Source organism: Lissotriton helveticus, chromosome 6, assembly GCF_964261635.1.
Source record: "Lissotriton helveticus chromosome 6, aLisHel1.1, whole genome shotgun sequence".
NCBI classification, from domain to species: domain Eukaryota; kingdom Metazoa; phylum Chordata; class Amphibia; order Caudata; family Salamandridae; genus Lissotriton; species Lissotriton helveticus.
Genome location: NC_136067.1, coordinates 951173795 through 951198127, shown reverse-complemented (window position 1 = coordinate 951198127; position 24333 = coordinate 951173795). Strand labels below are relative to the sequence as shown.

General features: G+C 46.5%; 1 protein-coding gene across 1 annotated transcript in view; it reads left to right on the top strand.

The window, feature by feature from the left end:
• SFT2D1 (SFT2 domain containing 1) overlaps positions 1-24333 on the top strand; it is a 277930-nt gene that overhangs the window by 199799 nt on the left and 53798 nt on the right. The window contains exon 6 of the mRNA XM_078648608.1: positions 21852-21910. Coding sequence (XP_078504734.1) covers positions 21852-21910 — 59 coding nt within the window. The remainder of the gene's footprint in view (positions 1-21851; positions 21911-24333) is intronic.

The following is a 24333-nucleotide window of genomic DNA, read 5'->3' as shown; positions in this document are numbered from 1 at the left end:
AGAGTGGACATCCTCCTCCGGGAGTGGGGACTGCTGTGGGACTCTATTCACAAGGTGAGAAATCCACACGGCAGATGTATCTATCAGAAGAACAAGTTACTTACCTTCGGTAACGCTTTTTCTGGTGGATACAGTATCTGCCTGTGGATTCCTCACTGACCCACCCGCCTCCCCGTTGTCGACTCTTCTATACCAGAATATCTGTATTGTATTTATTTTATGGCCAAAGAAAATGTGTTATTTCAAATGTTTGCTTACATTGGCTTCACACTGTGTGTGTTACTTTGACTATCGTGTACCGTGTATACTATGTACGTTTCTACTGTCATTGGTCCATCCGTGTGCCTCGAAGGCACGGAAAAAAGGGCGGAACTGATGTCATCTAGCCGGCGTGGGCCTATTATAGGCGTCGTTGACGTCAGCGGAGTCGCGTGCGATGCCGTGTCTCTGACGTCCAAGTCCACGTCGGCGCGAGGCTACGGAAAGAATTTCAGAATGTTGCTAACGCAAGGGGATATTCACAAGGTGAGGAATCCACAGGCGGATACTGTATCTACCAGAAAAAGCGTTACCGAAGGTAAGTAACTTTTTCTTTAGGGGTATATTGGTGGGCCAGTGTTCATCTGTGTCTGTATGCCCTGTTAGTGCTGCCATAGCTTTTGTGAAGACTACACCGGTAATGGATGAGAAGAGCAAGATGCCTTTTATTGGTTCAGTAAGAAGGTCTCTCTGCTTCATTAGGCAATGCATTCATCAGAACCCATATTGTAGCCTTGCATCACCGGTCGTCTTTTCACGACGAAGATGACCTTTAGCTATGAAATAGGATAGGCCATTTTTAAGATAGCTCCGCGGCAATCTTTGCTCCTAAGATATAGCTGTGTTTACGTTTCAGAAAGATAGATTGATAATGAAATTGTCACAGTACCCCTCTTGACCTTGCACATTCATCTTTAACATTCCACAATATCCCACTCAATGATTCCTGAACTTCATTCTAGACTTTAACCTTCATCATCTCAGTGCAACCCTTCTATGACCTTCAAGTCCACCACATTTATAGCACTGCCCACACATACCACTTTCGGACTGATGACACTCTATAACTCAAACATCACACCTACACAAACAACAAACTCCATTCCAAACACATTTGGCAAGTATGCCCAAAACTACCCATCCCCAAAATTCATGGATAGATTGTCCTATGATTATAACTTCAAAGAGTTGCATGCAAAATACCCCTCACACGTGTTACAATAATATGTTCCCACCCTGTGACCTTTTGCTGAAGTATCTGGTGTTCTAAGGAGCTTATGGCTGGAATGACTTTTTTGGGAATTTTATAAAGCGCTTAGGTTCGAGGCATGTGGGCTGCTAAATTCACATCTTAGCATTAGATCGCCGCCTAGTGTTGGGTCCGGATGATCGCACATTGTTGTCCTGGAAGAGTCTTCGAAGTATCCTGAGATAGGTGGCTCCTCCCCTGGACTACAGTGCGCATGGGCATCGGCTCCATCCCCAGATTGTTTTTTTCCGCCATTGGGTTCGGATGCGGTCCCGACTTCTCTTTGTCGGAACCGAGAAAAACTAACTTTTTCAGGCCAAAAGGCCTTGTATTTTCTGGCGTCGGTATTGTTCGCGCCGGGTCTCGGGTTCTTCCAACTCTTGAAGTCGGATTCAACGGAGTCTACACTCTTCGGACATCGAGGCCTTCTCATCGCGACACGACTACAACTTTCCAGCATGGAGCGGAGTCCGTTTAAGTACTGTCCGCTCTGTGGGTCCAAGTACCCACATATAGACCTCCACCCGGTCTGTAACAAATGCCTTTCACCGGACCATTGTGGTAAATAAATAAATAATACCCTATTTTTGACTAGACATATATCATAACAGATAGCTCAATAAATAAGAGTCAAGATTCGAGGTAGTAGGAGTTTTGCAGGTTTAATACAGCATAAGGACAGGAACAGGACAACCTGCATAGGAATAGGATGACAGGGTGACAGGGCCCAGCAGCTGCTGGGGCTGGATCTGGGATGAGCGCGCTGACTTTTAATAACAATACATGAGCATATATACATAACGCAAACACATAGCATTACATTGCAGTAGGCGTAGCAGTGGGTGGAGCAGAAGGTGTGACGCGTAGCAGTCGCGAAAGATAAGGGTGAAAGTAGGTGTAACTGGGCGTATACATAGACATGTGGTGCAGACGTAACAGGATATGTCATGAATGGGGCGGAAACCATGGAGGGGCTACCTGAGGAGCCGGGACCTCTAACCTGATGGTGCGCGCAAACTAGCAATGACGTATCACTAGGAGAAGCTGGGGGCTATGAACTCTGTGCTAGGAGCAGAGACTGAAGTCTGGAGGGTCGGAGCGACATGTACCTAAACCCTATCTAGTATCTGATGTTTAGGGAACATGTTGATATGAACTAGAAGTTAGGAGGGGAAAGGCTAACTTGATTCTAAGACTGGACCATGCATTATTCTACATGTAGTGCGTGATGAAGAATATGAAATGACCATTAAATGCAGTATTTCTCTAACGTGGAGACATGAAGGCTAGACAATGACGGAAACTATTGATGCAGTTCAGTAGTTTAGGAATGCAGGGAAGGAGGGCTGAACTGATAACTGGACTCATAACATATTCTTGGCAGACTCAGAGACTGAGCCAGGCTGGGCCGGGCACTGCGAGGCAGGAAGTAAGTGAAGGGTCGAGGATACAGGTGGGGGCTCGTATCCCTCCTCAGCGAGGCTTCAGGAGACAGGAGCTGAATCTGGTGTCCGGGCCCTTTTGAGGCCTAGAAACGGGGACTTTATAATAGAATAACGTGCACACTGAGAAACGTGGCAACGTGGCTTTACATAGGCCTGATATTCGTAGTATTCACGAGGACTGGAAACTAGCATACTAGAGGGGGACACAACTGTAATTGCGTCATTAATCGAACATGGGGAATGCATATGCATATTAATCATGCACACATAACATATGATGGATGACACGTAGGGACACAGAACATGGCAAAATTTACTTTTCCACATTCCCTCCTTGTCACTACGTTTCCATCAGGAAACATCAATATTCATGATACCATCTATCATTTCATACAGTATCATTTGCTCATCTCGAATTCTCTTGGAACGGGATTTAGAACGGGGCTTGGGACTAGGAATACAAGAGGTAGCACAAATGCCGCAAATCGCAGGGCCACATTGTATACAGAGGCAGCAGCTGAATATGATCGCTACTGCAATACCTAGAAAGGACAATATTTTCCATCCCCATGCGGAAAATATATTCCAGAACCAGCCGGACCATGTCCAGGTGCCTGGATCTTGGTGTATCAGATGGGCAATTTTATGGAGTCTGGTTATAGCTGAATAAACAGACGGCGCGTTATTTGGAATGAAAATGCAGCAACTAGATCCGATGACTCTACAAGCCCCGCCCCTATCGGCCAGTATGACGTCAAGGACGAGACGATTTTGCAAAACGACAAATCTCATAGCAGATTGCTCTTCAGTTAAGTTACCTAGAGCAGAGGCAGTCTCATTTACTACAGCTTCAAGGGTTCTGGTTAGTCTACGGATTAACTTACTATTCTGGATAGGTCCTATAAAGAAGAAGAAACCTCTGTTGAAATCTGTATACTGTTCTAGAGCAGTTTCAGTATAATCGACAATTGGGGACTCCCTTCTATGTCTAATGTGTACTAGATGTGTATTTCTATGATAATCAGGTGGGGCTAGGAAAACTGGTGGCAGTAGGAAGGCAATGTAACAGGTTCCCTCCCAATCGAGGGGCAGACGAACATATGCGGTTTGACCACAAATAAAATATGAATGACGTGAAGCTTTGAAAATAGACTTCCCACTGTCACTATACTTGACAATAGTAGTACAATCACTATGTCCTACATGTACGGAACCATTATTTCGGACACATAATTCGCCTTTGACTGGTAGTACTGAAATAGCAGGTAAATCTGGAGTAGTATCAGACTGAACATTCAAGACCATGAAATTCGACGAATAATTACCTAAATTATACACTTCATTTTCTAGATCTAAACCTGTTCGGTGAGGGAGACCTTGCTTGTCTGGGAAACATGTACTGTTAAGAAAAGACATATCTGTTGAGGATGACGTTAACGTGGACCATGCTCCACACGAACCATTATGTGAAAATGGATAAGGAAAAAGTGGCAGAACTCCCTTCGGGGTCTGGAAAGGGGGGAGTCGACCACACACCCAACAATTAGTGGCATTGCTGGTCTGGTGTGAGTAATGTAACATGCGGATAAATGAGTTATTACGCATAGCGAGGCGGTAGGACAGTTCATGAGGGGGCAGATCACTAAACGTGTGCTCTGCTGTAGCATTAGCAGACTTATTTACATGTGAAACTGGGAAACATAGGTAAAATGCATAACTGGTGCAGGAAATCATAATGCTGAGAAATAATATGAAACATAGAAAAATGATACATCGGATTGAGTTTTGACTAACTCTCTCACTATGGGGGTCTATTTTATACATGTCAGAAACAGTCTAACCGTTTCACCTAGGGGAGGACTTAGACAATCAAACTGACTGACTTAATTTACTAGACCGTAGTTTTAACTTATACTCCTGCTGCGGAGTTTTCTCTAACAGGGGAGGGGTTGTAACAATGTCATTTGCGGGACAGTCCTTGAGAACAATATTCTGGCAATCCTTTGAATCCTGGGAAATGTTCTTTAAGGCGGGTTTCAGTCCATTAAAAAGTTTAATATGAGAAAGGTGTACCCAGCCTTTGCGTCCTTCCAACTTCACGGCTGTACGGGTAGTGAGGAGGACCTGTCGGGGCTCTTTCCATCGAGGCTCCAGCGGACTTGATCTGTCAAAGTTGCGGACCATCACCATGGATCCTGGAACGATTTCATGCGGTGCCACCTCGGTATTGTCTGGAAATGCGGCGGCAACCTGTGAACGACATGAGTTGAGGGCAGACATCAAGGAAGCTAGGTAATCTGTCAGCATATTACTTGAAACATCGGTAATACTTCGGGGTCTAGGAGTACCCCACATATTTGGGGGGCGGCCGAAAACGACCTCATACGGGGACAGACCTGATCTGGAATGTGCGACCATGCGCATATAAAATAAAGCGACTGGCAGAGCTACTAGCCAGTCCACACCTTTCTCTTTACACACTTTTGCAATACGGATTTTCAGAGTCTGGTTATGTCTCTCAACGAGACCGGCTGCTTCAGGATGGCGTACACAATGGAACTTCCACTGGTACCCTAGCAAGAGGGAAACATGCTTCATGAGTTCAGATGAGAATGGCTGGCCGTTATCAGAATATACGACTCTAGGGAGTCCATAACGGGGGAAGAACTCACGAACCAACTGCTTGGCAGTGGTCGTGGCTGTGTAATCTGGGACTGGATATGCTTCTGTCCACCTGGACAAAGCGCATACAACTACAAGGACATACTTGAAACCTCGACATCGCTCCATCTGAATATAATCCATCTGGAGGACTTCAAAAGGGTGGTCAGGGGGCTGGAATCCACCTTGTTCCACCGGGACACTTTTACCTGGATTAAACTGACAACATATCATACAGGTACGGACTTTCTGCTTGGCTGCAGCTCGTAAATGCTTGTTGAACCAAATGTTCTGGATACTGTCTAGCATAGCTTTTTCTCCTAAATGTGCTGGACTATGTGCGGTATTAATAATGACTTGAACCATAGAGTCGGGGAGAAACCATGTGGCTCTACCCTTCGTTAACCATCCTTGATCTGTCTGGACCCCTCCTTGTTCGGACCATTTCTTGATTTCATCGGGAGTAGCATGTAACTGGATATCTATGACATCTTGAGTAGGGTCCTTAACTGTCATGCATGTAGTCGGATCTGGAGTATGTGTCATGTTAACTGGAATGTCTGGAGTCTGTGCTGTAAGCTTGGCTGTGCGATCTGCTAGATCATTACCCTGGGAAATAATGTCAGTGACCTTCGTATGTGCTTTGCACTTCATGATAGCGATAGATGTCGGTAAATGTATGGCATCTAACAGAGCTTGAATAAGGAGACCATGCTGAATCTTGGTTCCATGAGAAGTCATGAAACCTCTCTCCTGCCAGAGCACTCCGAAGTCGTGTACAACTCCAAATGCGTAGCGTGAATCTGTGTAAACATTAACTTTCAAGTTCTTGGCGTGTATGCAGGCTTGTGTCAGAGCAACTAGCTCTGCTGCTTGAGCGGACAGAGTGTCAATACGGTGTGTCTCAATAACTTCGGTGTCAGTAGTCACTGCATACGCGGCTACTAGTTCTCCTGTACTAGTTCTCATACATGAACCATCCACATAAAGTGTCAGGTCGGGGTCTGGTAAGGGAATATCTGTCAGATCTTGCCTTGGTTTTGTCGTAATGTTAACTACTTCCACACAATCATGTGTGGCAGAATTTGAATTAGCTGATGGTAACAGTGTAGCAGGATTCAGGATGTTGCAGCGTCTGATTTCTATGTGTGGCTGGAACAGTGTCAATTCATAACCTGTTAAACGTGCAATTGTCAAGTGCTGAGTCTGTGTTCGGTTTAAAAGAACTTCCACAGAGTGTGGAACTTGTACTGTCAAGGAATGTCCTAAGACTATGGAATCACTTTGTCTGATAGCTAGTGCTGTGGCTGCAACTGACTTGAGGCACGCAGGCAAAGCCTGGGCGACTGGATCTAATGTGCTAGAAAAATAAGCACATGGCTTGTTTTGTCCTGCTTGATCTTGTGTGAGAACAGATAATGCTGTACCTTCACGTTCAGTGACGAAAAGTGTAAAAGGCTTACTGTAGTTCGGTGTCGCTAGAACTGGAGCTTGGCATAAAGCTTTCTTTAACTCGTTGAAACTAAGTGTATGTTCAGATGTCCAAGGGAGAACAGTCGATACGGCTGCCTCCTGTGTCGTTAACTGTATCAGTGGCTTGGCTAGAAATGCATACTGAGGAATCCATTGTCTACAATAAGAAGTAAGGCCGATAAAGGCACGTACCTCCTTCTGGGTCTTGGGCTGAGGAAGACTCGCTATTAACTGGATACGGTCTGGTGTCAACTGCCTACCCCTCTTGGACAGTAAGTGTCCTAAGTATACCACTTGCTGGACACAGAATTGAAGCTTCGAAGGGGACACCTTGTGCCCCATCTCGGCCAGGAAATACAGAACCGTTAGTGACGCTCGCTCGCAATCACGTTCAGAACGGGCTGTGATCAGTAGATCATCGACATACTGGAGCAGGGCAGTGTCAGTTGGCATGTGAATGTTGTCTAGTTGTCTCTTGAGTGCTTGACTGTAAATACTAGGACTTTCTGTGAAACCTTGAGGAGCGCGTGTGAACATATAGCTCCTTCCATTTAAACAGAATCCGAAAAGAAACTGGCTGTCTGGATGAATTGGAACACTAAAAAATGCGTTCTTGAGGTCTATGACAGTGAAGAACGTGGCTTCGGAATCAATGGCTGTCAATAGAGAAGAGATGTCTGGGACAACTGGGTACTGCGGAATAATACATTTATTAAGCTCTCGTAGGTCAATCACTAATCGATATACTGGGGGTGCATTCGGATCAGTACGTTTCATGACTGGAATGATCGGAGAATTACATACATTGGAGTCAGTTTCTACAACCACTCCTTGAGCCATGAGCTCGTCAATAATTTTGCATAAGGCTGCTACAGCCTCAGGTGGCAATCTGTACTGTCTGATTCGTGGTAACACTACACCTGGCTTGAGAGTCACACGATAGGGTGTGATTTGCATATAACCTACATCAGTTGGACCTTGCGCCCATAAGTGCTGCGGAACATTAGACAGTCTTGAATCAAAATCTCGTAACACATAGTGACCCTTAAAGTCACGTAGGAACAATCGTATTCCCTCTGGGGAACAACATATAACTGCACCTAACTCTTTCAGTGTTTTAATGCCTAATAGATTTTCTGGACATGACTTAGTAAGTAACAGATCAGTAGTGCGGGACAATGGACCTACTTCTAGAGTAACTGGCTTTGAAATCTCATTTACGATAGGTTTTCCTGAAAATCCAAGGGAAACATTTCTTGAGCCTGAGAGCGGAGCCCCTGGAACTTCGGCATGACTAATTGTGGTCCTACTTGCCCCTGTATCAATCAAAAACTTTCTGTCTTTCCCTAATACTTGACTGTGAACATAGGGACCTTCTTGATCTACAGGTATCTCGATGAGAGGCAAGCCTACCTCCCTCTCTAGGCTGTTTCATGAATACTGCTGATACTCTGGATACTCAGACTGTGCATACTGGTACATCTGCGATGTAACATGCTGTGTTGCAGCGATAGGCTGCGGAGCTGGAACTGTCTGTTGTGCATTCTGTGGCTGAGGAGTCTGTGAAACTTGCTCTTGTCTAGGCGGACGTGGTCTTTCTTTAGTCTTACCAGTAGCTATGTTGTGTTTCAGAACTGCACACTCATTTATAAAATGACCTGGCTGTTTACAATAATTGCAATTCCCTTTAACGGGAGCTGCAGGATGACTGGCTTGATTCGGACCCCTCTTCTGACTGTCTTGAGGAACAGATTGTGCAACTAGTACTTTCATTTTCGTGTCTTTCATACGTTTTCTCTCGTGTTCTTGCTCTTCCCTGATTCTATTCTGGTGGTACTGGAGCATCTGCAACATCTGGGACGGAGTATTAGCTTGCCAGGTACTTTCGACTTTCAGAACTCGATTTTTAACTTGTGGGCTTGAATTCTCGACTAATTTAGTAACAAAAAGGTGAGGGTATGACTCACTACTTGTCTTGAGGCCACTATTGATGCTAAAACATTTTTCAAACCTAGAATAAAAATCACTAATATCTTCCTCTTGTTTCTGTTTACAGGCTGAGATTGCATCCCAGTCTTCTTTTCTAGTTGTCAATAATCTGGGTAAAACTTGAATCAATAATTCTGGTAATTCTTTGCATTTCTCTCCTAGACCGGTACCTGGTACTCGTGCCTTGTCTTCAGCTTCTAGAACTGCCCAATCGATCTTTTTCTCTCCCACCTCCCATTCTTTTTCCTTTAGCTTTTCATACACCCCTGCGGGCAACAGGACCTTTAACATTTTAATGATATCTGGGTAAGTGTATTCTCCCATACGGAGCATGTCTTTTAATTCTCTATGGAACCCTGCTGGATCTTTGTCATGACAGGGAATTAATTTCTTCATTTCGAGGAGTTCCATCTTTGTAATCGGGGTGTAAACAAACACTCGTTGCATTTCACCGTCCTCTGTCTTAACTGGATGCACTTCTCGTAACGGGTTCTGTCTTTCCATGTAAAATGGTTTACTTTCTGGGGGTGAGACATGAACAAAATGCGGGTTCAGAAACGTTCTATATTTGTGGCGCTGTTCTAGAATGACACTAATTAAATCGGTACCTAGACCTCTCCATCTATACTGGAGTAACTCGTTCAGGATATCGTGTAACGGACCTGGATCGGAATGCTGACCCTCATACAATGTAATGAGGTGCTGGATCATATACATACCCACCAGTCGCTGCTCGGCTGGGGGCAATTTCAGAAACATCTGTGCCACTATTTCGTCTGGAAAAGTGGTAGAATCAGTAATCCATCGGACTGCTGATCGGGCTAGTTCTTGTTCATGCATGGTACTTAACTCACTGTAACCGATTCGTGATTTCAGAATGTGATCGGTAGCTTGGAATACTTGTTCTAGGGAACCTTGTTCTGGTGCTGAATGATGGAAAATTTACTTGTGTTCTAGGCGTAAATGGCGATCTGGAAATCTAGATTTTCCTACATACGCTATTCTGGCGGGATTCTCGTCCTCTACCTCTTCAGTATCAGAGTTACTTTCTTTCTCGCTTACTTGTGCTGCTTTACGTTGTTCGTGTATCTTTATTATTTCTCTACGGATTTTCTTGTACATACTCTCCATGGCACTAATGGTATTGTGCTTACCCTCGGCTATATTATCACTCCACTTTGTCAGGGTTTTCATTTCGGCCGGATCTTTAGACGGGTAATCTTGTTCTCTTATTAGACAGTTAATTAAAAACTTTAATATCATACGCTGGATCTCCGCTTTCCTTTGAGACATGGCATCACTAATACTTTCTGGATCATCCCCTGTACGGATGAAACAATATATTCTGTCTAGATCTTCTTTCATATTGGGTAGGGTGACTAGATACTCGGTCACCCTCCTTACGCGTACTGAATATAAAACCATATTATTCTCGCCTGGGACTGGGTCATAGGCACATTCGCCAAGGGCTTGCCTGATTTCTGCAACAGACTTATTACTCTTGGGAGTACGCTGTGATGCTTGAGCATGTAATTCGAGTGCTGATAAACGCTTGCGTGGCGGCGGGGTTTGAGGAGGACCTCCTCCTGCGGCCCCTAGACTAGAATCGTCGACTGATATTCTTCGTGGTGGAGCGGGAAATTGAAATGCTGGCTGGACCGGGGGTACCGTAGCAGGTACTGCATGGGGTGCCCCGGTGTCTGGAGGAGCAGGATGTGCCTGATTTACAGGGACTGGCAGAGCGCGAACAGGATTTGCATATTCAGGGACTGTGTCGTCCAGATAGGACGAAATAAAAATATCAGCTGCGGTCGGTTTGTGACGTAGCTTGGTCGGAACTAGTGGTGGCGGGAAATTACTGGATGCCTCCGGGGTCGCTTTTGGCAAGCCCTCGGCAAGAAGAGGATACATACCCTTAATAAGGGCATGCCTCTGTCTGTCTGACTGTTCGGCTTTGACTTGTTCACCTATCTCGATTAATTCTTTTTCTTGGGCTCGCTCTTGAGATTCTCTACTTAATTCTGACTTTCTGATTTCTTTTTCAGTTCTTTTATGAGCTTCTTTGCGCCATAACTCGATGGCATCTTTCTGTGACTGTCTGGCTTTCTTTTTCCATAATGCTTCTTCTACTCGCATGATGCATTCGGCATCCCATGTACCCGATACGGGCCATCTATACTTTTCTTCTAACTGTTTGGTATACTCTACCCATAAGTCTAGATACAATATGGCACTTATGCCATGTTTCTGATACATAAAGTGACCTGGACTGTCCCTGGGCGGGACGGGAACTGCTGCTTCCAGCAGACCCTTTCTAGTTTTTAACTGACGTAACTTGGAAAATATGGGCATGACTGAACTGTAATCTAGACACAATACAATACACAATGAACACGATACTTATTCCCCATTCATACCACGACATTAAAATACATGAAAAACATTTTAAAAATAACAGTTCGAACAGAATACTACCTGGAAATACTGAGAACAGAACACATAAATTTTCTTGAGAACAGAAACTGACTAGAACAGAAACTAGATGCACTGCTGAAACAGTACGAAACTTACCGGTCTCATAAAGAGACACGTCAGGACCCGCATCCACCGAAGTGGACACTTCGTTTGTGGGACTGTGTACCACCAACCCACAGACCAGAGTCAATTAAATTGACCCTGTCTAGATACCACCCCAGTAACGGTACTCACCGGGCAGCAAGAACGGAAGGCCTCAGACTGGACTGGACTGCTACGACGACGGACGACGAACTTCGGACTTCGGACTTCAGTTACGGGTGGACCTCCGGATACCTCGGACCTTGGACTCTTGGCTTGGGCTCTGGTCGGGACTCGCCGCGTTCCTCCACCGTCTCGTCTGGATGCTGGACCGCCTCCTCCGTCTCCTCCGTGGGCCTGAGGGATACTTGAGCAGAAATATCTGCCACTGCGCAGAAGAGTTCCGTCACGACTGCAGAGGGTCAGGGGGTCGGCGTGGCTTCACCGACGCGTGGGGAAAGGGCAAGTCCCTATTCGGGCGCCATTATGTGGTAAATAAATAAATAATACCCTATTTTTGACTAGACATATATCATAACAGATAGCTCAATAAATAAGAGTCAAGATTCGAGGTAGTAGGAGTTTTGCAGGTTTAATACAGCATAAGGACAGGAACAGGACAACCTGCATAGGAATAGGATGACAGGGTGACAGGGCCCAGCAGCTGCTGGGGCTGGATCTGGGATGAGCGCGCTGACTTTTAATAACAATACATGAGCATATATACATAACGCAAACACATAGCATTACATTGCAGTAGGCGTAGCAGTGGGTGGAGCAGAAGATGTGACGCGTAGCAGTCGCGAAAGATAAGGGCGAAAGTAGGTGTAACTGGGCGTATACATAGACATGTGGTGCAGACGTAACAGGATATGTCATGAATGGGGCGGAAACCATGGAGGGGCTACCTGAGGAGCCGGGACCTCTAACCTGATGGTGCGCGCAAACTAGCAATGACGTATCACTAGGAGAAGCTGGGGGCTATGAACTCTGTGCTAGGAGCAGAGACTGAAGTCTGGAGGGTCGGAGCGACATGTACCTAAACCCTATCTAGTATCTGATGTTTAGGGAACATGTTGATATGAACTAGAAGTTAGGAGGGGAAAGGCTAACTTGATTCTAAGACTGGACCATGCATTATTCTACATGTAGTGCGTGATGAAGAATATGAAATGACCATTAAATGCAGTATTTCTCTAACGTGGAGACATGAAGGCTAGACAATGACGGAAACTATTGATGCAGTTCAGTAGTTTAGGAATGCAGGGAAGGAGGGCTGAACTGATAACTAGACTCATAACATATTCTTGGCAGACTCAGAGACTGAGCCAGGCTGGGCCGGGCACTGCGAGGCAGGAAGTAAGTGAAGGGTCGAGGATACAGGTGGGGGCTCGTATCCCTCCTCAGCGAGGCTTCAGGAGACAGGAGCTGAATCTGGTGTCCGGGCCCTTTTGAGGCCTAGAAACGGGGACTTTATAATAGAATAACGTGCACACTGAGAAACGTGGCAACGTGGCTTTACATAGGCCTGATATTCGTAGTATTCACGAGGACTGGAAACTAGCATACTAGAGGGGGACACAACTGTAATTGCGTCATTAATCGAACATGGGGAATGCATATGCATATTAATCATGCACACATAACATATGATGGATGACACGTAGGGACACAGAACATGGCAAAATGTACTTTTCCACACCATGACGACGGCAAGTGCAAGGCTTGCGCTCAATTCCGGTCCAAAAAGACTCTCAAGCTGCGGCGCGCGGTGCGCCTGGAGGCCAGACAAGCGGCCCCGGATCCAGAAAACATCTTCGGCGACCAAGAAGAAGATGAACAGGGTCATCATCTCCAAATCTCCCCACCCGAAACGGAGGTCGAGGCGGATCCGGTGGACGACGACGGAGTCGCGGGTCAAGACCTTCAATACGTCGACGAGGTAGGGGACGTCGAAGAGATTTATGGGGCCGCGGCAGATAGCTCTGGAGACGAGCTATGCCCCGAAGGTTTCGAAGATCAAGATCAGGTCACGGGATCGCCAAGTGGCCTTACCCAAGACCCAGTGCCGCAAGCCACGGCCCCGCCATCAGGCCCGGCCACGGACGTACTTGCTGGGCAAGCCGGATCGAAACCGAAACCTGCGGTGTCGACTACACCTAAAATGGCCGACCCGAAAACGAAACCGAAACTTATGGACTCGAGCGTCCCTAAAATGGCGGCCGGCCCACAAAAACCTACTGCACCCGCTGCCGCATCGGCTCCGTCGGGCTCCGGTCCGCAGAAGGCGAAGAAGTCGGTCGATTCCGCTGGAACGAAATCGGCGCAGGAGGAGGGATCCTCTAAAAAGGGTGGTCGGCACGGATCAACCGCTGCGACACCGTCTAAGCACGCCAAGGCCAGCAGCGTAGTGGATACGGAACCGACTCAAGCGCACGGATCGACTGCTGGCACGTCTGCGCATCGGTCCAAGGACTCTGGGTCGGCGTCAACGGCATCGGCGTCCAAACCTCAGAAGGGCCACCATCACGTCGGATCCGAGGGGAAGGTCAAGACGTCCTCGTCAGCGCCAAAAGCCCCTGTGGATGAAGCGTCTCCCATCGCCGCTTCGCTGCAGAGAATCAGGGACAGGGCCGCTGCTACGTCGGCTCCGTTACCGTCGCCTCAGACGCCGAAGGATGCTCCGGCCAAGCCTAAAAGCAAGCTTCTCTTCCTTCTGCCGCCGAAAGAGGCTCCGAAGGCTTTTTCTACAAAATCGACGCCAAAGAAGGCGGATTCTTCTACGGCAGGGGTACCTTCAAGTCGAGAACTCGAATCAGAGGACGATTCTGAGCACTTCATCGACGCCAACACAGGCAAATTGACAATATACAAAAGAAGGATCACATCAGAGCCTCTAGACTCCTATGTTATCCCACTAAAGAAGAAAAAAGTTCCTCTGGACGCTTCTACCCTCATAGAGCCTATCCAGCCTCCTCCAAGAAGAAGCCCTACTCCCTCACCAGACCATTCTGATGGTGAGGGTTACAATGAGGATGACCAATACACCTTCCCAGTAAATGAACCAGATGCACACACAGATGCATATGATGACATTGGTGACCAAGGCGCCCAAGGTGTGGGGCAAGACCCACAGCCTTTCAGTGCACGTGCATCCCCAACAGAGGATTCTGCAGGTTTTCATGCACTCATCGAGAGGGCAGCTGCTAATCATGATGTAGACATGCATGCTGACCCAGTCGAAGAGGACTTTCTCTTTGACACTTTTTCAGTCTCTGAAAGAACTGTGAAAACGCTGCCTATGCTCAAGGGAGTCCTCAAGCATGCAGCTGACATCTTTAAAGAACCTACCAGGGCGAGAGTGGTCAATCCACGTATCGAAAAGAAGTACAGGCCAGCACCTGCAGACCCTGCATACATTCGGGGACAGTTGCCTCTTGACTCTCTTGTGGTCGCAAATGCCAGAAAACGGGCCAACTCCCAGACAACGGGTGAAGCTCCTCCCCCTGACAAGGAGTCCAAAGTGCTGGAGGCAGGGGGCAAGAGAGTGGCGGCACAGGCTGCCAACTTTTGGCGTATTTCAAATACACAAGCACTCATAGCACGTTACGATAGGGCGCATTACGACACCCTAGAGCAAATAGTACAACACCTGCCTCCACAGTTTCAAGAGGGCACCAAACTGCTTATAGAGGAAGGTAAACTGATCTCCAACGCAGCCATCAAGTGTGCACTTGACGCCGCAGACACAGCAGCTAGAGCTATCAACACTAGCGTCATGCTGAGACGACAAGCTTGGCTCCGCATATCTGGGTTTAAACCCGATATTCAGACAACAATACTTAATCAGCCAGTCAATCCTGATAGACTGTTTGGTCCAGATGTTGACACCACCCTCGAAAAAATAAAGAAGGACACAGAAACTGCTAAGTCCATGGGGGCCCTGCAATCACAACAGTTTCGTGGCAATAATTTTCGTCGCTCAGGTGCACGTGGAGTCACCAGAGGACAAATGGGTCAACAATCTCAATTCTCAAGGGGGGGGAGCGCAATCCTCGTTCGCGAAACAGAACAAGGGAGGTTACAGAAATAACAGCAACAGAGGGCGCGGCAGAGGAAACAACAACTCCCGCTCCTCTACCCCTAGCAAGCAGTGACTCTCTGTCACTGCCCCCTGACCACTTAACACCTGTCGGGGGGAGACTGCAGCAGTTCCTGCCTGTCTGGAGAAACATCACCACAGACAGGTGGGTGCGACAACTAATCCAGTATGGTTATTGCCTGGAGTTGAAATCCACTCCACCCAACATCCCGCCAAGGCAAAGGCCTATGTCCGCAGAGCACTTGCACTTATTGCAGCAGGAAGTAGTGGCAATGCTGCAAAAAGGCGCAATCGAGCTCGTGCCAGTGGGAGAGGAAGGCACGGGGGTATACTCCCTGTACTTCCTTATTCCAAAGAAGGACGGATCTCTCAGACCCATTCTAGATCTACGTCCCCTCAACCTGTACATACTATCAGAACATTTCCATATGCTTACACTGCAACAGATTCTTCCCTTGTTAAACCAAGGGGACTTCTTAGCAACCTTAGATCTCAAGGATGCTTATTTCCACATTCCACTACACCCGTCCCACAGGAAATACCTCAGGTTCACTATCCAAGGCAAGCATTACCAGTTCAAGGTCCTACCCTTCGGAGTCACCACAGCCCCAAGGGTGTTTACCAAGTGTCTGGCGACAGTAGCAGCGCACCTCAGGAGGCAGAACATCCATGTCTACCCCTACCTGGACGACTGGCTCGTTCAAGCCAAGTCGGAACAACAGTGCGCCGCGGACATGTCAACCACCATTCACCTCCTTCACAATCTAGGTTTCTCGTTGAACTACCCAAAGTCGCATCTTCAGCCGGCACATGTCCGGCAGTTTCTAGGTGCGACGATCAATACCCTGACGGCCATGGCTCAACCAAACCAAGTCAGGATAGACAGCATGCAGTCTCTAATCCAGAAGTTCAGACCACAACACTCGCTTCCAGCGAGAGTGTTCATGCAGTTGATAGGCATGATGGCCTCCTGCATCTTCATAGTCCCTCACGCACGGTTACATATGCGCCCGCTCCAGGAGTGCTTAGCAAATCAGTGTTGGTTACCAGTCGGGCATACGACTCTCTGCATTGGTGGACTCCACACAACCTTTGCAAGGGCCGACTGTTCCAGGAGCCAGTGCCACAGATTATCCTGACAACGGACGCGTCTCTCCAGGGATGGGGAGCTCATCTGCTCACTTACACAGTGCAGGGACTATGGACGACGCAACAACAGAGGATGCACATCAATTATCTAGAACTGATGGCAATCTTCATGGCGATCAAGTCCTTCATTGTACATCTGTGCAACAAGGTAGTGTTAGTCCGGACGGACAACATGACCGCGATGTACTACATTCAAAAGCAGGGAGGCACCCACTCGCCACAGCTGTCTCATCTGGCTCAGAGCATGTGGAAGTGGGCCATTCAGAGGAACATTTTCCTCATGGCAGAACACCTCCCGGGAAAGGACAATCAGATGGCGGATCTGCTCAGCAGATACAGCCATCAAATGCACGAGTGGGAGTTACACCCATCTGTACTCCACCCGTACTTCCAGCAGTGGGGTCATCCGGAGATAGACCTGTTTGCCACAAAAGAAAACGCAAAATGCCAACACTTTGCCGCCAGGTTCCCTCACCCACAGTCGCAGGGGAATGCGATATGGATGAACTGGTCAGGCAAATTTGCGTACGCTTTTCCGCCAGCCCCTCTGATACCGCTGGTGGCAAGAAAGCTAAGGCAGCACGCGATGACTCTCATCCTAGTTGCTCCAACGTGGGCGCGCCAAGCATGGTACACCACGTTCCTCGAACTCTCAGTGGTGCCGCATCAAAGACTGCGCCTCACGCCCAGACTTTTGACGCAGAACCATGGAGAAATTCAGCATCCAGATCCGCAACAGCTCAACCTGGCGATCTGGCTCCTGAAGTCCTAGAGTTTGGATACCTTAACCTACCTCCGGAATGCATGGACATCATCAAGGAGGCAAGGAAGCCAACTACCAGAGCATGCTATGCTGCGAAATGGAAGCGTTTTGTCATTTACTGTACAGCCAATGACATCAACCCGCTAGATGCATCTATCCCTGACATCATTTGCTATCTGTTGCATCTTTACAAGTGCAATCTAGCGTACACTTCCATTCGGATACATCTATCCGCCATAGCGGCTTATCTTCAAAACAGGCAGCATCTCTCTGTCTTCAGAGTGCCTGCCATTAAAGCTTTCCTTGAAGGTCTGAAACGAGTCATTCCCCCAAGAACACCACCAGCTCCGGTGTGGAACCTCAATGTGGTCCTCACCAGACTGATGGGACCACCTTTTGAGCCACTGCACTCGTGTGAACTCCAGTTCCTAACGTGGAAAGTAGCTTTCCTAATAGCTATTACGTCACTAAGGCGTGTTAGTGAGCTACAAGCGCTCACAATCCAAGAGCCTTTCATTCAGATTCATCCAAATAGGGTAGTGCTACGCACTAACCCCAAATTCCTTCCGAAGGTGGTGTCACAGTTTCATCTCAACCAAACTATTGACTTGCCGGCATTCTTTCAAAACCCGCAAACGGTGGCGGAAAGAATGCTCCATACCTTAGATGTACGGAGGGCGTTGATGTACTACATAGACAGGACACAACCCTTTAGAAAGACAAAACAACTTTTTGTTGCCTTCGCACCACAACACAAAGGCAACCCTATTTCCAAAGCAGGAATAGCCAGGTGGATTTTTAAGTGCATCCAAATATGTTATCAAAAGGCCAAGCGCACTCTAACGATACCCCCAAGGGCGCACTCCACACGCAAATTGGGGGCATCCATGGCTTTCCTAGGGAACATTCCTTTAGAGGACATTTGCAGAGCAGCCACGTGGGTTACACCACATACCTTTACAAAACACTACTGTGTTGATGTGCATTCCAAGCAGCAAGCTGCTGTGGGACAGGCTGTTCTCAAGACACTCTTTCAGGTTTCTGCAGCTGGCACGGGCAACCGCCGCTGATGGAGGGACTGCTATGTATTCTATGCTAAGATATGAATTTAGCAGCCCACATGCCTCGAACTGAATATGCTACTTACCAGTATGCATCTGTTCTTGGCATGTAGGGCTGCTAACATTCATATCGCCCACCCTCCTCCCCGGTGCCTGTTGCAGCTACAGATATACTATTGTATTCAGTCATTAGCATGGACATCCTTTACACTTTTCACTCCATCTTCTGCCACAATGGCGAAAAACAATCTGGGGATGGAGCCGATGCCCATGCGCACTGTAGTCCAGGGGAGGAGCCACCTATCTCAGGATACTTCGAAGACTCTTCCAGGACAACAATGTGCGATCATCCGGACCCAACACTAGGCGGCGATCTAATGCTAAGATATGAATGTTAGCAGCCCTACATGCCAAGAACAGATGCATACTGGTAAGTAGCATATTCATTACGCTCACTGGCGTGTCCCTGCGCTGAGATTGCTTAAGTGAGAGAGTGGAGGAGCTAGGGCAGTGCTAGACGAAACAGATGTGTTTTGAGGGCTCTGCGGAATTTGGCCTCAGAAGGTTCAAGGCGTAAATCAGTTGGCAATAGGTTCCAATTCTTGCCTGCAAGAAATCGGAACGATCTGCCCCCCATGCGGGCTCTGCGGATTTTGGGGACTGTGACCAGGCCCGTGTCAGAAGATCTAAGCATCCGCTCTGGTCTGTAGGGGGTAATAAGACCGTTAAGGGGGGCGGGTGCTCTGCCTCCCAGAATACGCTGGCATACGCAGAGGGCCTTGTATTTGATCCTTTCACTGATTGGCAGCCAGTGAAGGGACTTTAAGGCAGCTTTGGAGGAAGTTCGCCTCGGGAGCCTTAACACCAACCGGGCTGTCGCATTCTGCAATACCTGGAGACGGTTAAGACTGCTGACCGTACTGCCCAGGTAAAGGAGGTTTGCATAGTCGAGTCTTGATGTTACCAGGGCATGCACAAGGGTCTGCCTGTCTCCAACAGGGAGTATGTCAAGGACCTTACGTAAGGTTTTGAGTATTCCAAAACACATTCCCACTACCCGATTGATCTGGTGTCCAATCAGCCCGCATAAAAAGGTTTTGGAGTCTGCAACTCAAAAGAAGGGCTCTCTACCCAGCAAGAAGATTAACCATGTAACTTTCAACAGATTCCCTCACCTTAAGGGAGGTGGAAGGCAATAAATCAGCAGGCAAGTGCCTGAAGTGCAGACCCCCTTTTCAGGACTACTACACAGCTGAACACATTTTTAGTTGAGCCTATAAAGTCATATTTCCAGTGGTTGTTTATACTGGTCACACCAACCAGGGCAAAAAGTCCCACATGTACAAACTACTCCTTGCTTTGTCTTTGTCAGAACTCCTTTCTGAGGGTTAAGGGGCATGTAGGGGCTACTGAGCCAGACCGTGATGTTTTAAATCTTTTGCTCCTGGTGTCCTGGGGCCTGAGCAACTGGGCCAAGTACCCCTTCTGCACTTGACTCTCAGTGGTAGCTATGGTCGAGCAGTCAAGGTTCCCTTGGAGGGGATGTAGATTAAGGTTGGTGAGCACGACTCATAACTCAAAGTGCAAACGAGCAATAAATAAATCGAAGTCCAGTTCATTACTCGTTTTTATAGAAAAGGGAGTATTTTTATTTCTGATGCTACTCATGTAAATGGCATTCAAAAGAAATGACATAATCCCCCTTGAGGTCGGGGCTCCCGTAGTTATCTGGCGAATCCTTGTCCCTTCCTCCTTCATGTAGCATGTTCAGGGTTATTCACCATTTACTGGTTGCTGCATCCAGGAATGCGAACTATTAGCCCCATACTCAAGAGTTCTCCCTTTGACTCTTTAGGAATTAGTCAAACGTGTCTATGGTGCCGCAGCACCGTTAGTAGCAAGTCTCCGTGGCCCCAAAGGCCCGGCCCCACCCATAACCACTCTGCCAGTGTGGCAAATTCAGCAGTGCAGCGAGTGCCCTCTCATTGGGCGCTCGTGAGTTCAGATCCTGTACGGCGACGTTAGGCCTTTCGCAAGAAACAGCAGAATCTGGCGGCACAGCTTCTCTTTCGAGCAGCGTGGGTGGTCTGTTCCAGTGAATGGAGCTGCTCCCACTATCCAGACACAAAAGGTAAGTTGTTTTTCCCCCCAGCAGGACGAAAGAGGTGCTGGTGTGATCCTCCAACTCCTGACTGGAGCGCTAATGAGGGTACGCCATAATCCAGGTGCAGTCTCTTTTTATGCGATAGCCCTCACTATGGTAGCCCCTCCTTGCGTATGAGGTCAAAGGTCTCTCGACCCTCTCAGCTCACACGAATGAAGCAACATGCAAATCTGTGTGGGGGGATTCCTCTACTCGTCATGTCTTCAGCAGACGGGCCTGGGATTTCCAAAAAGGAACCCAGGGCCCTCCTCATAATGTACCTTTACAGGCACATTTTCTCAGTGTACATTCACAGCACACTTGCTGCTCAGCACTAATACCTCTATGCGTTGTACCGTCCTATGTACACATGCATTCAGCACACACACTTGTGCCTATTGTTTAGCAATGATGCTTTTCTATATTGAACCAGGGTGTGCTCTTTTAAAATGCACACAATGCTAGCACACAAACTCACCATGTGCGCGCTGCATAACACTTATCCCTTCATGTATTGTACTTCACGCAAGCAGATATACTACGAGCACATGCTTTCATGCGCACGTACTGCACAGCACTACATCTGTCAAGTATTCCTCACAGGCATACATACACTCAGCGTATGTACCAATCGCATATTTAATACACAGTACTGCTCTATCCCTGTACTGTACCCTTCCCAGGCACACATATAACCATGCAGAGTCATATTCCTGTGCTATGCATCACTACACATTTAACTGATGTAGGCCAAGGACGAGTTAAGCACATAGCAGAGAAACCTTTTGAAAGGTGATTGAGTCTGTAGGCCTCACTACAGTGACACAGGTTAAAAGGTCTTGTTTACTACTACTGATCACTCCATGGTATGCTGCCACCACTGCGCTTGTGCTGCTTAACTCCTGGTGAAGGTGGTAGCCTTCCACCACTATGAGGGTAGTGTTTTGGGTGCCCCTCCCTTTCCAATAAGACAGCAATTTTTGAGGCAGACTGTCATGACACACCGATATGATCCATGTTAGTCTAAATCAAAAAAGTCAGCATTAGGGATCCAGACAACAGTAAAGTTGGGCACACGTCTTTACCATGCAGTGGGCTTTTCTGTCTCAACAGTCATTCTGCTTAAGAAAGAAGCCCAATGCAGTCACAGATTGCATTAAAATAATATTGACATGGATATGTTCAAAGCTGACCTGTGTTTTCTTTTGAATTGTTTGACAGTGGCACAAGACTGGACTAGCTATTCTCTTCTGCATATTACAGTTTGTGGCAATGACATGGTAAGGCTGATTCTGTTTACTTGTTCCGAAAATAGGTCATCTTTATATTTATCTTAAAATGTTTCTGGAAATGCACCTATAAACATTAACAGCTGATCTGCTCTATTGAAGTGTCAATGTTCGTATATACACATGCATATCAGCCATTTCCAACATGAATGTTATGTAATCAACCTAGCATATTCATTATTAATGTTTTATGCTGGTACCCTGTAGCCAAAAGGTGAAAGAATTTTCAGATTTTTAGAAATATTTGTATTGTAGTTGCGTTTGTATAGCAATTCTTATCCCTGACAAGGCACTAAGCACCTGTGGAAGAGTTGTGCTCCTAGCTTTTTGATGTTTTGCCTATGCATGAACTTCAAGGGAAAAACAGTTACGGATGGGACTCAAACATAAGAGAGACAGCAATCGACTACCTACCATTTGATATTACAATCTGAGAATGATAGTACAGGTCTGTTCAGAAGCAAACATTGGCAATTCATACAAGATATGTGCAGAAGTATCACACTTCACTGTTAGTGAACTAAGTAGGTTTGGCATAGTGAGTGCAGTGCTATACTTTACAACTCTCCCCTGTGGATACCTTCATTGAGACACAGACATTTGGTATAGCTTTCCCAGTGAACTGGTTTATGCAGAAACACTCAGCAACTAGTATTGGCAAAGTCAGTTCATCTGGGGTTGGCTGCCAGCCTTTTGACTTTGGCCTATTTTGGTTTGTCGTGATTTTTATTAAGCTTTATTTCGGGTGGGAGCTTGCCAATATATTTTAAAAAATGCCAAAAATAGCGCACATTACTAATATTGTTCCCAGGACTGATAGAAACTTTGTGTGGATATGCTCTTTGTGAAACAGTAGAAGGATTTCACTCATAGTAAAGTGGCTGACTTTGGGTGACCCTTTGTCCCATACGGTATGCTGTGTTTGGCAGAAATAAAATGTGACTGATACAACAACAGGCTAGTGGATGAAAACAATTTAATATAAGCCTATTAAGTAAGTATATTATACATATCATTTTAGTAAAATCAAAAGATCTTGAATAATGCCAGACCGAAAAAGTGATGTAAAAAGAAAACACACCCTCTTGCTAGTCTATGGCTTTATGTATTAAGACATATATCTGATGATCATCTAGTCTTCTCCAACCTCGAGTGACAAATAGCATGCACAAATTTCACTTTGTCGTAGTTACTGAAACAAAAATATCAGTCTACATTCAGAAGCTTTGTGTGAATAAGTGCTACTTCCATATCAGTGAGATCATTTGAATCAGGTGCTGCTAACAAGAGGCACTTGATTACCCTATCTACAGCGAGTGCTACCACCTATATATAATCTGGAACATTGTTAGTTTTGTCTCAAACATTCAGGTGTTTTAAATTATTCATAAGTCAGAACATACTTGGGACAGTTTTGAAGAAAGAGTTGTTGCTTCACATTTGTCTAGGAGTGTTATAAAGCCAATCCCTTACAATATAAATTCAATCATTCACTAGTGAGAAAAATTATTTACAAATTGTATACAGTTATTTACAAATTAAAACGTTCAAGATAGTTGCGAATGTAGCCAGTAATGGGCATCCCAGACAGTTCTCTGCAGTACCAAACCTCATGATGATTGTAGTGGTTGCAAAGGATCCCAGAGCTACACCTTCAAGCCTTTGGCAGTATGGTAAACCTTAGATTCCAGGATTCTGCCATTAGGAGAATGCCAAAGATGGTTAATCAAGGGAGGAGCTTAGATCTTCCAAACCGCACCTGAATGAACCACAATACTTACTGAATAATGTTTTCTGTACATCAGAGACCAAAATGGCACTATTTTGCCATAATTCACACAACATGGTAAGTGAAAACCAATCACGGCCTATCTCCACAAGAACCCTTTACCAACCATCAGTACGTAATGTCAAGTTAATGATTATGAAGTTATTCAGTTCACCCTAAATTCCTCTCTATACAGTTGTCTTCTAGAGGAAAATCAATCCGAGACTATCAGTCCAGGCAGTTAAGCTTAACCAAAGGTGAAACATGCAGGTAGACCATAAATCTGTGAATGAAAGGCTGAAAAAATGTTTCTGTATTTTAAATTGACTAAGTCAAAGTCCAGACTTCAAAACCACTGAGATGCTGTGGCAGGACCTAAAGAAAGATGTGCATAAACTAATGCCATAACACAAAAGGGAGAGGAGCTGGCCTAACGGCTAAGGCGCTCGACCTCGGACCTGGGGATCTGGGTTCGAGTCTCGGTAATGACGCCAAAACCTCCTGTGATTCTGGGCAAATCACTTAATCTCCCCGTGCCTAAAAAAAAAAAAAAAAATGAAAGTGTGTCCTCATGTAAAAAAAAAAAAAACGTAACTTGTGCTATGTAAAGCGCTCTGATACCTGATTCGGTTCGGGTCTAGTTCGC